Below are 13,455 nucleotides of genomic sequence, written 5' to 3' on the forward strand. Positions count from 1 at the left end.
AGCAACGTGTTACGCGTTCAGGTAGACGCGTACGTTTTCCCGATCGATTTCAAATTACGCGGTAGTACTTAAGGCTTGCGCATTATTATAATAAGTATCATATACCATTTATTTTTATCCATCACTTTTATGTACTTTCATGTATTTTTAGGTATTACGTATTATATATTAAACTCCATGTAAATTCCTTTTTTTTTCAACTCTGTTCAAATACTGTAATGTAAATCTTAGTTAGGATAACGTATTTTATATAATAGAGTAAATGGTAGTGGTAATGTAGTCGGTCAATTTTTCGTAATTGTGCCAATTACTGGCAGGGGGGGTAGTGTGGCGGCCAAGGCGCCACATACGCCTTAGCCGTTCGAAGCCGCTACAATGTATGGTTGCACACGAGACGATGGTTGCACACGAGACGATGGTTGCACACGAGACGATGGTTGCACACGAGACGACCAGAGCCGCGTGAGCCGAAAAGCCGTTGTCGTCGTCTCTGACCGTCTTTTGTTTTTGAAGGCCTCTTGGTACGGTGGCGATGATCGTACCAGAGAGTCGAGCGTAACCCGCACCACGAGTCACGTCGTTGTACGACAGCAACAATAAAATTGTGCGGAACGGAACAGAGCGGAGTCATTATCTTCCCGATCCCACAATATTTTTAGAAACAAATCCAATAAAGAAAACTGATCATTGTTGGTTAACCCAAAAAAATATGAGCGTTAAGGGGTTAAATGCAGCGTGTAACGGGGCTGCAAAAGATGAATAGAGAAGCTCGGTGTTTGGTTCGTAGGTTACCGGAAGTAATTGGTTCAGTGAATTATTCGCTTCAGTGAGTGATTACCGTCCGTATAATTCGGGCCGGGCAACCCTAATCGATTCTTTGTGCCGTCCGAAATCCTGCTTTAGCGCCGAGCGTCTTCGTCAAGGCTTACGAGCACGGTTTCGTACGCACGTATACAGGGGGGACTTTATACAACGACAGTGTCACGAGGAGACGTCTCCGAATCGCCTCTTTGTGTCTGGCGAGAGCCAAGACGCCTACAGCTGTCTGCCAATGCTCTCCGCGATAGAGTCTCTTGCTCGCTCGAAGACAAACGGAAGGATAAGGAAATTATTTCCAGAGACGGAACCCACTCCCGGGTGCTGCTCCTTCGCAGAAAGCATCCTTTATCGTTCAACTTAACGTTCTGTACGTTATTTGGTCCACGGCGAATTTATCGACTAGCACGTTGAACCGATTCTGAAATAGGAAAAGGTTCTTTGTATGCACCCATTCATTGGACGTTTGAAATAGAATTATTCGTCTAAATTTAGACGCTTTAAAATCTACGGTTTGTTTATTCCCACCATGGCAGTCATGGGAGTCGATACACAGTTTATCGATATATATCGAGTTATCTGTAAGATGTCGATATTATCGATACGTCGAATGATCGATAAAATATCGATAAGCTTATCGATAGCGGCGCTGCTGGGCTCTAGCGAAGCAAGGCCTACGTGATCGATAGTCGATAGGTAAACGATGTTTTCCCATCGATATATCGATCGTTTCGCGATATATAATTCGAGGGAAAATCAATCCACGGTATATCGTAGGCATTAAGGAAACTGTAACGGCGCGTTTACGGCGCCGTTTACGACACGATAAATCAAGTGGCGCCAAAGAGCGTCGGTCGCTGCACGACCCACCAACGAACGCAACCATGCTGGAAAGAAGGCACGATAGGGATATTATTTGGTCGCTGACCTATCAAGGCGGCCAGCCGCACCTACTTTATCTATTGCTCTTTTTCGAACGCCCCTCTTTATCGAGTCGAAGTCCTTCCTTCCCTCGCTCTCAGTTTCCTTTTCTTTTTGCTTCGCTCCTCCGTTTTATACCTCTCCGTCTGTTCGCGTTTCAACGTCTGGAAACTTCTCATTTTTCCGCTCGTCGGCCAGCACGTGCACCAAAGGCGTCGAGGACACCCGGTACACTTTCGCCAAAATTCCTGCCCGACGTTTCGACGCGCTTCTCGAATTTTCTTCGACCGCCTCTTTAGACCGCATTCCAGCCTTTGTGTCCCTCTTTTCCGTCCACCAGATGCTCGCTTCCGTAGTGATCGAGGATGATTTAACGGGTCCAAGGGTCTCCACTCTTACAGAAGCAATATTATTTGGATCGAGGAAAAAAAAATCTATTTCAAAATCCATATTAAATTTTCTTTGAACGATTATGTGTTATACAAATCGAATCACCCTAAATTGTTACAAACTGTTTTCTTGGGATACTGACATCGCCTCATTTTTAGTATCGTAAAGGTCGATGGACCCTTTTATGTTGTATATGGAACTGGGGCCCACCATGGGGCACGCCCACATTCCATTTTTTAATAGAACTACACATAAATTTCTCCAATTTTTTATAGGGTTTTCAATAACAATTTTCTCAAAAAATTAACCATATTCCGTATAAACTTCAGTACTGGAAAAAAATAATTTTGTTCCTCGAGAGGGTTTTCCACTGCTTCAAGTCTATGGTGATAATGGCTGACGTTCGTTCAGTACCGCATATAACATGGCGATAGCCAAAAGTCCTGGCCTGAATTCTTGGACGTGCTTCACGTTACGCCCTCGACCATAGATAAAGAAGAACCTGCATTCTTTCGAAGCATAAATCAGTCAAGGACTGCCATGTGTTGCCTGTAGTCACAAACCTTCTATAGAGTTTTACTGTTATAGCGGCTGTAAAATCGTCGTCCAATATTTACAAGGGACATTTTTACGTATTCCTAAAAACTCCCAGGGCTTCGCGTTCGAATACGATCGAAAACTTCTCCATTCGTTTCATAAAGAAAAGATGTCTTCCCTTATTTCGTGTATACGATAAATTTTATTTTTAATACGTACTCCGTAGTTAATATTTACTACGGTCGTAAAATCATTTTTACCGGCATCGACGACCTTAACCTATTAACGTGAAACACGAGTTAAATGAAATTATATTTGGGCAGTTACATGACTTTTGAGTTCCGCTTGGTAACTATAGAGTGATTAACAAATCACGAGGTTTATAATTACAAATGTACCACGGGTAACTATATCATGTGCTTTTTATTTCCAACTAATGATTATATCTTTCGATGTTTCTTCACTTCGTTTGTTTATTTGAAGATCTCTGTCTTCAATTGCATCATTGCATACGTATGTATCAGAAATATATTACGTAGACTTTGCATACGAGTGGGCAAGCAACCTAACCTAACCCGGACAAGTTACCTTGTCTTTCCTGATTGCACATAGGGGGCGTTTCTAATCGAGAGAGACCCAGTTATCATGTTTATAAACGCGTAATACTTCACGTTTTGCTAATCTTGCACAATGATGAGTTTGTCCCGTTTAAGACGTAAATTGATTATTGTTAGAAAGCAAAGCGATCGCGCGACGGTTTATCGATAAGTTCTTGTTTCAATTAACATCGCGATTCTGAGAAGTCGGCCCGTAAAATCGATCAATTTTTCGATCCCATTAAGTGCCCGCAGTCCTCCCCCGCACTCTTCAAGGGGAACGTACATAAACTGGGACAACGATAACTCGATTCTCGGAACGACAGCGGTAAAAACGCGGTATTTTTTGTCTTCCAATAGTCGAGCCGCGAGTAAAAACACTTTCCTTCGTTGGAGCCTCGCAGACATCTTTTTTTCGCGCGCAAAAGTTGACAGACGGGGCCATTACAATCCACGATTCGCTCTCGTTTTTCCCACGTAACGTTTCATTCATGAAACGGAGCTACGATTTAGCATGAAAATGAAATCTGAATAAATGTAAATTAGTTCATTATGTTTTCGTGCGTAGTTCGTGGCAAGAAATAGCACCGAGAGTTTTTCGCGAGTTTTTGAGGTTATCGAGGAGTCCGTCCAGATGGCTCCTGTCACGAGGCGCGATAGAAGCGAGAGTTCCTTCTTCCCTTTCTATCTGTTCGTTAAAGAGACAATCGCAGTGGCCAGAGGTCTGCATGGTGAGTTACCTTCGCAAAAAAAGAAGCAACCTACGGAGATAAATGTCAAAGGTCATCGCGTTCATCCGATCGGGCCGCGTGCCGCGGCACGATTAAGCGACTTCGTTAATCGGCCGGTTTCGTGTTGGTCTTTTCCTAGAATCCCGTCGAACGACCTGGTTTTCGTTCTTAATTCGAGGCTTCTCTCACGTGCGCGCGAGCTATGCGGAATGCGTTAGTTGGCGGGGTCGCCGCGCGGAGTCGGAGGCGCTGGGGTCGCGGCACTCGTGCCACCTCCGCGCCGCAGCCGGTTAGTTCGACTCCGACCGTCACGCGATGTTTATCGTTTGACCAGTTGGTCAGTACGCACGCGTTCTGCGTTCTTTGTGCCAGCCGGTAGAGGTTAATCGTACTAACCGTTCGCCGAACGTCGACCGTCTCCGTTAATTTTCGAAACCGCGGTCAGCTGTCCTTGCATTTCTCTCGTCGTGAAAAAAAACACAGCGGCCGATTACGCCGTTTGACGGCTCGCGGATATCGGGATGGACGCGCGCTCGCGTGCGCGACTCAAGCCAACGACTAACGATGACACGTGAAAATCGACTGTGTTTTGCTCGACCAGTGTCCGGCCAGATACGGGAATCGCAACGCGATGCTTCGAGAGGGCGACGGTGCAAGAGTTCGGTCGAGGTTCTTGAGAAGATAAGGACTATGGTGGGGTGTTGTAGAACGTCAGATAAAGAGTAGGCTGGAAGAGGAAGTGTGCCCTCGGTGAACTGTCAAATGGTCAGTGTCTCGGCTCGCTTCACGGTACCTCTTTCGAACGCCGTGCTCCCAGCATCGGTAAGAAACGAGCGTGTTTTTGTATACGTTCGCGCGGGGTGCAAAGGTTGAAACAGGGACGAACAGAAAACGTGCACTTTCGACGCGTGCATTCTGTGTTTACATTTCCAGAACAGTTCTTTTTCCACTCCTCTGTCGAGCGCACGAGGAACGCTCGTGTTGACACACAATAAGCGTACGTGGAAGTGTTTCCCTTCGTACCGTTGACCACATTTACGTAACAGACGTGTGGCGAGACCGTCGCGTATCGTGCACATCTTTTTTTTTCTTCCCAGAACTTACTGGCGCGCGTGCAATACGTACGTGGAACGAAGAGCCTCGCGAAGCCTCCGGATGACATTTTGATTATTTATCTTTCTTTCTCGGCCGCGACGGTCCGTGGTTCAATCGTTCGCGTTTAAACGGGCACGCGTACGTTGCCATACTTTTCGTTCCCTGCCCACGATAGTTTTTTCCTCCCGTTCGGAACGCGAGCCAATTAACCGTGAAGCACGAAAGGTCGACTGCTTTCGAACGAATTTTCAAGATCCGGGATCAGCTGGTAGGATCGACTTCGGGCAATTATTAACACCGCACGTGGGTGTAGCGGTTTTGCGTACACGCCTGATTTCGTGCACCAACGAGTTTCGCTGGTTCGATTCGTTTGCTCTCGGTTTACCGTATGGCGAACGGCAGTGCCAATATGTGACGACAAATTACTGTTACGTACATCAAATGTTTTACAAAGTGGAGAACTCGAACGTTTCTTTATATTGGTACGTTGTCCATTAAAATTGTGTCAGTATAAATCTACCACTATATAGGGTGCAACAAATATTTTTTTTGGTGGGAGGTGTGGGGGGCATTAAAGTTTCGAAATTTGACCAGCGAATTTCATTCTGGGATTAGACGGCAAATAAAAATTCCGTGTAGCGATTCATTTGCAATGTTTATTTCATTTGAACAATTAAATCTGAATTTTTTCATAGTTCTCGACAATCTTTAATATCTTGGCATTCAACGAAACAATGGGAACAATATATCTCTATAAATGAAAATAACACATATCCTCATAAATATTTTCTTTTATTGCTCTGTTGTTTTGCTGAATCTTAAGATACTAAAGATTGCATATCAGGCAAGGAATGCACAAAAAATCGAAGTTTTACTCCAACATGGGAATTGATTTTTAATTGTTTTTAATCGGCTATATCCTTTTCGCCGTTTCTATCTGGCACTGTTTTTGAAGCACTCGGAATAAATTATTGGTATTACTAAGCAGACATGACTAGGTGTAGATTTAAATGATTTACGATCTGACATGTTATAGTCTGTGGTTATCAAACACCACCATTCACTTGTACCTTATATTCATTCACGCAGCGTGTTCGAAAGATTCTAAATTTCAATATAGAAATTCACAAATTTAAAAAAAACTGATGGAAATTAAATAGTAAAGTTTGTAAGTCCGTAATAATGTTATAAAATTTATTCGTTGGTCCTCGTGTCGTTACCTGCGTGAAAATATACTGAATAATTAAATCGAAGCATTCTGTACTTATGCAACTATCGAATATGAAATGCTAATATATTCGACATTCACTGACCAGGTATTTACAAATCACGTATCTGTGTATACTGTATTCGGCGATAAGGCCGAATCAAAATATTACATGGTTGCACAACTACCAAATATAATATACGAATACCATTAAGGATTTAAATACGAACGAAACATAAATTATTCTTATCTTGTTAATTGTAGAGTTATCTCATTAATCAGTACATATAATACAAGATTACATGTAACCGTGATAATACAAGTTATAATGCCTGGAATATTAGAGACCAGTTTTGAAAATTAATGTACTCAGTTTCGTTAAGAATTTCGTCGGTTTTGTTATTGCAGATGTCGGAGTTCCCAGCGGAGGGAGGGGAAAACGGTGACATGCACACTGTCATGGAGAATTTTCAAAAGAAGAACAATTTGGCGACTGGCAGAAGCCACGTCAGCCATCATCCGCAGGTCACCACGTCGTCGCAGGTGAATTTAACGATAATCTTTATCTCGGATGAGAAACAACGATCGTTTGCTAACAATTTCATTGATACATCAACGCCGACCAAAACAAAGTAAGACGATATATTTACACTCATCTAAAAGCCAAATGGAGTTACGGCAAATTGAATCAGCAAACACCAAAGCGTTAAACACACTTTCTTACTTCTCCGTTTCATCGATATTATCTTTTCTCCGTGTACAGGGTGTGTCGTTATGACCACGATAATCGTATAATTTGTAAACAAGATATTACTTTCAAGGTCATATTTTCGATGCTTGTTTCCCCAAGTTGCATCGTATCAAGTTCGAGAATATTTAATGATCATTTTTGAAAATTATTTTTCCTCGACAGAGGTTGACAAAATTCTCCTCGAGCAGACATTGTGCGGTTGTATTCGAATTTTCTATTTAAAGATCCCGCGAAATGATCTTTATTCCGCGGTAAGTAATGCGTCACGTTACTAGAACCGGAGCGTCGCGACGTCTCGCCCACACCGTGTTCGAATCTCCTGATCACGGGAACTTGGAAATTATTCACCCCCTTCGCGATTCCGCAACCGTACTGAGAGAATGTCCAAAATTAATTCGCGATCATCGTCACTCGTGTCTCCACGTGGCGCGGTCATCGTCGAAATTATTTGGACGATGACTTGGACGTCAATTGGAACAATTTTCTCCCAACCAGGCCTACAAAACACCAAGTAACGACGTAATTTATATTTTAATTTGTTAATTAAATTCTCAACGCACATGATATCGTCAAAATTTGCGTACAAAATTATTATTTTTTATCGTTATTTAAATCAGCTTTGTTTAATTAATAGAATCATAGCGTACGAAGTTCATCGTCGAAATTATTTGCTTGGACGTCAATTGGAACAATTTTCTTCCAACCAGGCCTACAAAAAGCCAAACAATCACGTAATTTATATTTCAATTTGTTAATTAAATTCTCAACGCACATGATATCGTCAAAATTTGCGTACAAAATTATTTTTTTTTATCGTTATTTAAATCAGCTTTGTTTAGTTAATAGAACCATAGCGTACGAACTTATTAAATATTGTGGAGTCGCGGAGGATTTTAACTGGTGGAATTTGGGCTGAAAATTGAGGAAATCCCACTTTAGGCCGATCTCTTTCGGCCGGAGGAGCTTGGATCGCGATCTATCGCCGGAGCCAACCTATTATGCAATGATATAGAGTCCACGTGTTTCAGTGCCGCCCACTGATACCCTTATCATTGTAACATTCTCTGTTAATTACGCCTCGGGTCGTCTTCCATGGATTTGCAAGTCACTCGATTCCCGGTCTCGTGAAAGCGTAGATTCATTCAGCTCCGGCTCTTTCACTCGTCGTTTCCTACTTTGCAGAGCCGCGAGAGAACAATGCCAGTGATTTATGACATTCTTCGGACTGGTGAACGTTCTTGTATTTGACGCCAAATCTCAGGTGTCCCGCGTATCTTCCTCCCATTTTGTTTCACATTTCGCCACGTGTCCTCTTTGAGGCTTGAGGCCATTCAAGAATTGAGAATTCATCAAAATAAGGAAACATAAATAGTTTCCATTCGACGCGTATTACAAGATGTTTCTAGTGTCCTCTTTGGATGTCGGTTTCTCTTGTCGAGAAATAAGGGAAAACCTGACATTCTCGAGCGTGCGTTAACCTCAATGACGAACCGTGGCATGCATCGAAACAGGCGGAAGACTCTCTGGGAACACCTGTCGAACGAATTCAATTTTTTAATTATTAAAACTCTCATCACAAAGGAATCCTGGTACTTGGAAATTTTCGTATCTCTGCACATTACTCGCGTAATGATTTAAAGAAACGTTGACTCGACGCGTTAAAGTAGGAACCGTGAATTAATTTGTAGACTCGATCTTCTCGAAGCAACCAGCCACTTCGTCAACGCGTCGATGGTTGCTGTCTCGTCTGAAATAATTGAATAATCAAAGACCGGCGTACCCGGGCGTTTTACGTAACGAAACGCCCACGTGAATAGTTTTTTCCGCTCGGTTGGCCGGATCGAACTTCCAGGTCCGGGAACCTTGAGGCCAGATTTCTTAAGGCTCTCCGTCGTCGAGACCATCGCCACTCTTCGATTTCGTACGGTGTTTGGCGCTATCGGTCGCCTCCTCCTCGGATATTTACCAGACAACCGCCCCGTTATCCGCGTTCCTTCACGGTTAATCGAACGGGCCGGGCCAGATGGTGAGTAAACGATTCTTTCCGCGGATATTTTTGGAAAATCGTGTTTGCCTTTCCACGGGTTTCCCCCTCCTCCCCACGCGAAAGCCTTTCCGATCGACGAACCTCGCCAAGAAACATTGTTGCTTTCCCCGACGTCCAGTTGGACCCCTGTCAACGAGTTTATTTTCGCACGATCCCCAACGGAGTCGTCGCAATTTTCTTGCTGATCGTAAGAAACTTCGTAATAACACATTCATTATCCTTTGGACTTTTATGGTCGGTCAGCTCGAGAAACTAGAATGTATTGCTCTGGAAATTCCGGAGAACAATAAATCTTAACGCGTTCGCTGTCCGGTTTCTCAGAGGCGTATACAATAGCGCGACGATATGACCCATATACGGATCATGGACAGCGAACACGGTTGACTGGTTGGTGGAGTCGGGGTCCATTTTAACCCATGCAAAGTTTATTTCGATCGACACCGAATTAATAAAGAAAAGACGTAGAAGGTCGATTACGAGATCAAAGTCCCCCGAAAGCGTGGAAAGATCGCGGAAAAAGGATTATTCGCGGTAAAATGGCGGGCAGGGTTGGGAGGGAATAGTATAGAGCGCGAAGACAGAGTATAGGCGAGATGGTGAGTCATGCCACGTGGATTTTAAATAGAACGTAAACGGCTTTTGACTCTGCAGATGCTGACGACGAACCAGAGCCAGAGCAGCAGCAGCTCGAGCAGGGTGGCCAAATCCTCGCAGAGGATTCTTACCTCGTCCTCGTCGAGTGAGATGAAAGCCAGCTCTATGAAAAGCGACTTGAGGGAACTTCAGCGCGGCATCTCTGAGATGAAGAACAACATATCGACCAATTTCTCGCAACGATTGCGCAGCAGCATGGAGAATCTCGTGGACAGGTGGGTAGAAAAGTGTCGAGGATCGCGAACGGGTAAGGTGAAACGGTGCGCCGCGGTTATTATTTTCGTGGGTGGAATTTAATGCAAAATAGATATTTCTAAAGTCTGAACTTCGTGCTCGCGGATTATTCGAAGAAAATGTAGCCAACCGTGGTAGTCGGAGTGGCTCAGTGACGAGTTATCGTCCGAGTCACGTCCAAGATTTATTTATAAACGCGTATTCCAATCTTAGCAGCATCAACCGTGATTATTTTCGAAGCTCTTCGCGCGTCGCGTAAACGCCGGTAGCGAGAATCGAGCTTCACTTTGTGGTTTCATTGAATCGAACCCGGTGTTTTACTTAGGGATGGAAACGGAACCGAGGAGGGCGACCTGACGGAGCCGTTGGTGACGTTCCCCGATCCCGACACGCCGCCCCCCGTAACGGGGACGGCCACGTTGACCGGTGGATCCCCCTCGCAGCTGAGTTCCTTGAACTCGTTGAACAATCTTCACAGCATGAGCCCGCCGATCAATATGTCGAACATTTCGAACATGACGAACTTGCCTGCTGGCCAGGAGACGATGAAGTTCGAGCAGAAGAAGATGACCAGCGCCTCGAAGACCAAGGTGACCTTTACCTTTGACCTTCGCTTTAATCACCCCCAATTTTCCACGGTTTTTTATTCATGAAACAATATTCTTTCCTTACACACAAATTGCAAAGACCGCACAAAAGTTGACCATTTATCGAGTGCAATTTTAGATATGCCATACTCGCCAAAGAACGATATCTATAATTGTTCGTGTTCGTCTACTGTTACTTCACGTGTGTCATCGAGTATTATTTCATCCACTTGGCCGAGCAGTAAAGAAATACTTGCAGTACCTGAAGATCAGAATCTAGCAAAGTATCAGAAATCGTGGCACCAAGGAATTTCTATTTCGTATTTTCTGTTTCGAAGAATCGTACACAAGAAGCTTCACACTTTTACCCAAATTTAGAACTTTATTTAAACACAAATTTCGTGCAAGACATCCCCTGTGGATATAATTCTTTGGAAAGGGGCTAGAATCTAAGTATCGGTGATTTATGGGTCCGAATTTGATCTTGGACCCGAAACGTTGAAATCTCTTGATTCACGATACGAATTACGGCATCCTCTTCCCAGAGAGGGACAGTTTTAGACCGAAACTGGCTTCCTGCTCGATATTGCGTGCAGAATAATCGATGTCGCGTGGACTTTGCGAGGCTGCGCAATGTTTGGCCGGAGGTGCGGTTTCCTCTGGCCAGTCTAGGTCAAGGACTCCGAACTCTCTAGACGACTCTGGCCAAACTGACAGCGACTCGTCCACGAAGCTCCTTTGTGGAGCTCCTCCCTTATCTCAAACATCATCTTCTTGCTCCATAGTCCTCGTCGTTTCGCGTAAACACCGAGACGATCGTTCGTCTTCTTTGTTTTACGTAATCGGGCCCGCGAATCATTCAAACAAACGATTCTCACGCGTCCAGAAAACTTCAATCCCGATGGTTATTTTTGCCGTTTGAATGTCACACGGCCTGCTGTCGACAGCTGATCTCTTTCCGCTCGGTTTCTATCTTTAACTTCACTTCCGTCGCGGCCAACGTTCAAACTTTTCACCGCGTCATCCTTCGTCGACGGCCAAGGCCGTCGTTTCCATTACCTCGTGAATTTTAAACATTCGACGCGTTCCGATGGGTCGACTTATGGCCCAAGAAACCAGGAGAAGCTTGGTCGCCTCCCAGCGCTGCTCTCTGCAGCCGCCATATTGGTCTCACAGTCTCTGGTTACCGTTTTAACATTCTTGTATCTCGAGTTTGATTAGAGATAGAGTAAAACTATAGAGGGAATAATTGAACGATATGGTAAGGTCTATTTTTCTACGCCTTCACTTTTTTTTAATGATAAAATTTCTTGTGCAAAAATAATTCCATCTGCCGCCATATTGGTTCACAGTCTCTGATCATCGTTTTAACATTCTTGTATCTCGAATTTGATTAGAGATAGACTAAAAATGTAGAGGGAATAATTGAACGATATCGTAAGGTCTATTTTTCTACGCCTTCACTTTTTTTTAATGATAAAATTTCTTGGGCAAAAATAATTCCATCTGCCGCCATATTGGTTCACAGTCTCTGATTACCGTTTTAACATTCTTGTATCTCGAATTTGATTAGAGATAGAGTAAAAATATAGAGGGAATAATCGAACGATATGGTAAGGTCTACTTTTCTACGCCTTCACTTTTTTTTTTAATGATAAAATTTCTTGAGCAAAAATATTCCGAAAGAACACCTACCAGAGCATTTTATAAACAAAACAATATTGTCTGCTTTATCGTACGTCGATCGATAAAGTGTTCCTCCATAATCTAATAAAATATTGTACAGAGAATAATGGAGCATTGTTTGCTCTATTGTATATCTATTGTTAATGTAAAAAAAATATTTCACAAAAAGATAAGCATTGTTTGCTCTTATATATATAGATCGATAAGGTGTTCCTTCGTCATTTCGTTAGACCTTCCCAGAGCCTTTGCAAATAAATAATTTAAGTTTTAAGTAATTTAAGTTTCTTTCAGTGTTGCTTCGCAAGCTGGACGTTTTGTGTCAGCCTTTATCGTTTGTGTAACATTTCAGGTGGTCACGGATGGCTTCAGCGCCGAGAAGGCGATCGCGAACAGCGCCGAGATGAGAGCGTTGCAAGCTGGCGACGTTTCTTACAAGGAACAGAGCGCCGCGACGGCGGCCAGGGCGCGCGTCGAGCTCGATGGCGTGTCCGCGGAGAAAAGGGTCGCTGCGGCAAGGGTGAGTCCGCCACGAGCGCTTTTCTCGACACTTTATCGACCCTTTGCACCAGGGAACTTATGTTTTAGACCCACCACACCGTTGTACCCACGAGCTATAAAATGTGACGCTCACGATACAAGAAAAATCTATCTTTTTCCCCCGTAAAATACATTTTAAGAGCTTGTGGGTGCCAGTGGAGTCGAAAGAAACGATTTCTTTTACATAGATCGATGGTCGACTTTCCTTACGGATCATACGAAAGATAATATTTCCACGTTTTAAAATTCCATAGCGATCGTCTGAGTGCAAAGGGTGCAAGAAACAGTCCTGAAAATTGCGATATCAGAATCCCCCATGCGCGTCGAGTATCGATACATGTTAGGAAAAGGGGATGACTCGTCCAACCCCCTTTCTTGTTTATGCGACAAAAGGATCTAAAGGAACACTCGACTCGCGTGGAATAGTTTGGCACGGAGCTCCGCTAGCGTAGTATCCTCCGAGGTCGTTGACGCCATGGCTTCTCGCTGGTGACGAACTTTCGCGGTCGAAAGTTTGGGGCTGACGTCCTCGATCTGGGATAAACGTTTGAACCTCTAGTTCAAGGAGACGCCTGGCCGCGCGACGATTTTCGCGTCTGTTGGAATAGGATCAAGCGGCCAATGCTGAGGACGCTGCGTGTTTGCATTGGCCCAGGTTAGGGCCAA

At 43.9% G+C, this 13,455-nt stretch overlaps 1 protein-coding gene across 7 annotated transcripts in view; it reads left to right on the plus strand.

The window, feature by feature from the left end:
- LOC122398633 (NAD(+) hydrolase sarm1) overlaps positions 1–13,455 on the plus strand; it is a 109,909-nt gene that overhangs the window by 80,646 nt on the left and 15,808 nt on the right. For 5 of the 7 annotated variants that reach the window (XR_006259205.1, XM_043398719.1, XM_043398720.1 and 2 more), the window contains 4 exons: positions 6,702–6,836; positions 9,743–9,960; positions 10,305–10,569; positions 12,602–12,769. Coding sequence is in view for 6 of the 7 variants with exons in the window: in XM_043398719.1 (XP_043254654.1) it covers positions 6,702–6,836; positions 9,743–9,960; positions 10,305–10,569; positions 12,602–12,769 (786 nt within the window). In the remaining variant the exon portion in view is untranslated. Of the gene's footprint in view, positions 1–4,296; positions 4,814–6,701; positions 6,837–8,889; positions 9,071–9,742; positions 9,961–10,304; positions 10,570–12,601; positions 12,770–13,455 lie in introns of those variants that run through there. The other 2 variants (XM_043398718.1, XM_043398721.1) reach the window with 2 other exon arrangements.

This window comes from Colletes gigas, unplaced genomic scaffold (assembly GCF_013123115.1).
Source record: "Colletes gigas isolate AHSC1104 unplaced genomic scaffold, ASM1312311v1 Colletes_gigas_Sc00011, whole genome shotgun sequence".
Taxonomy (NCBI): Eukaryota; Metazoa; Arthropoda; class Insecta; order Hymenoptera; family Colletidae; genus Colletes; species Colletes gigas.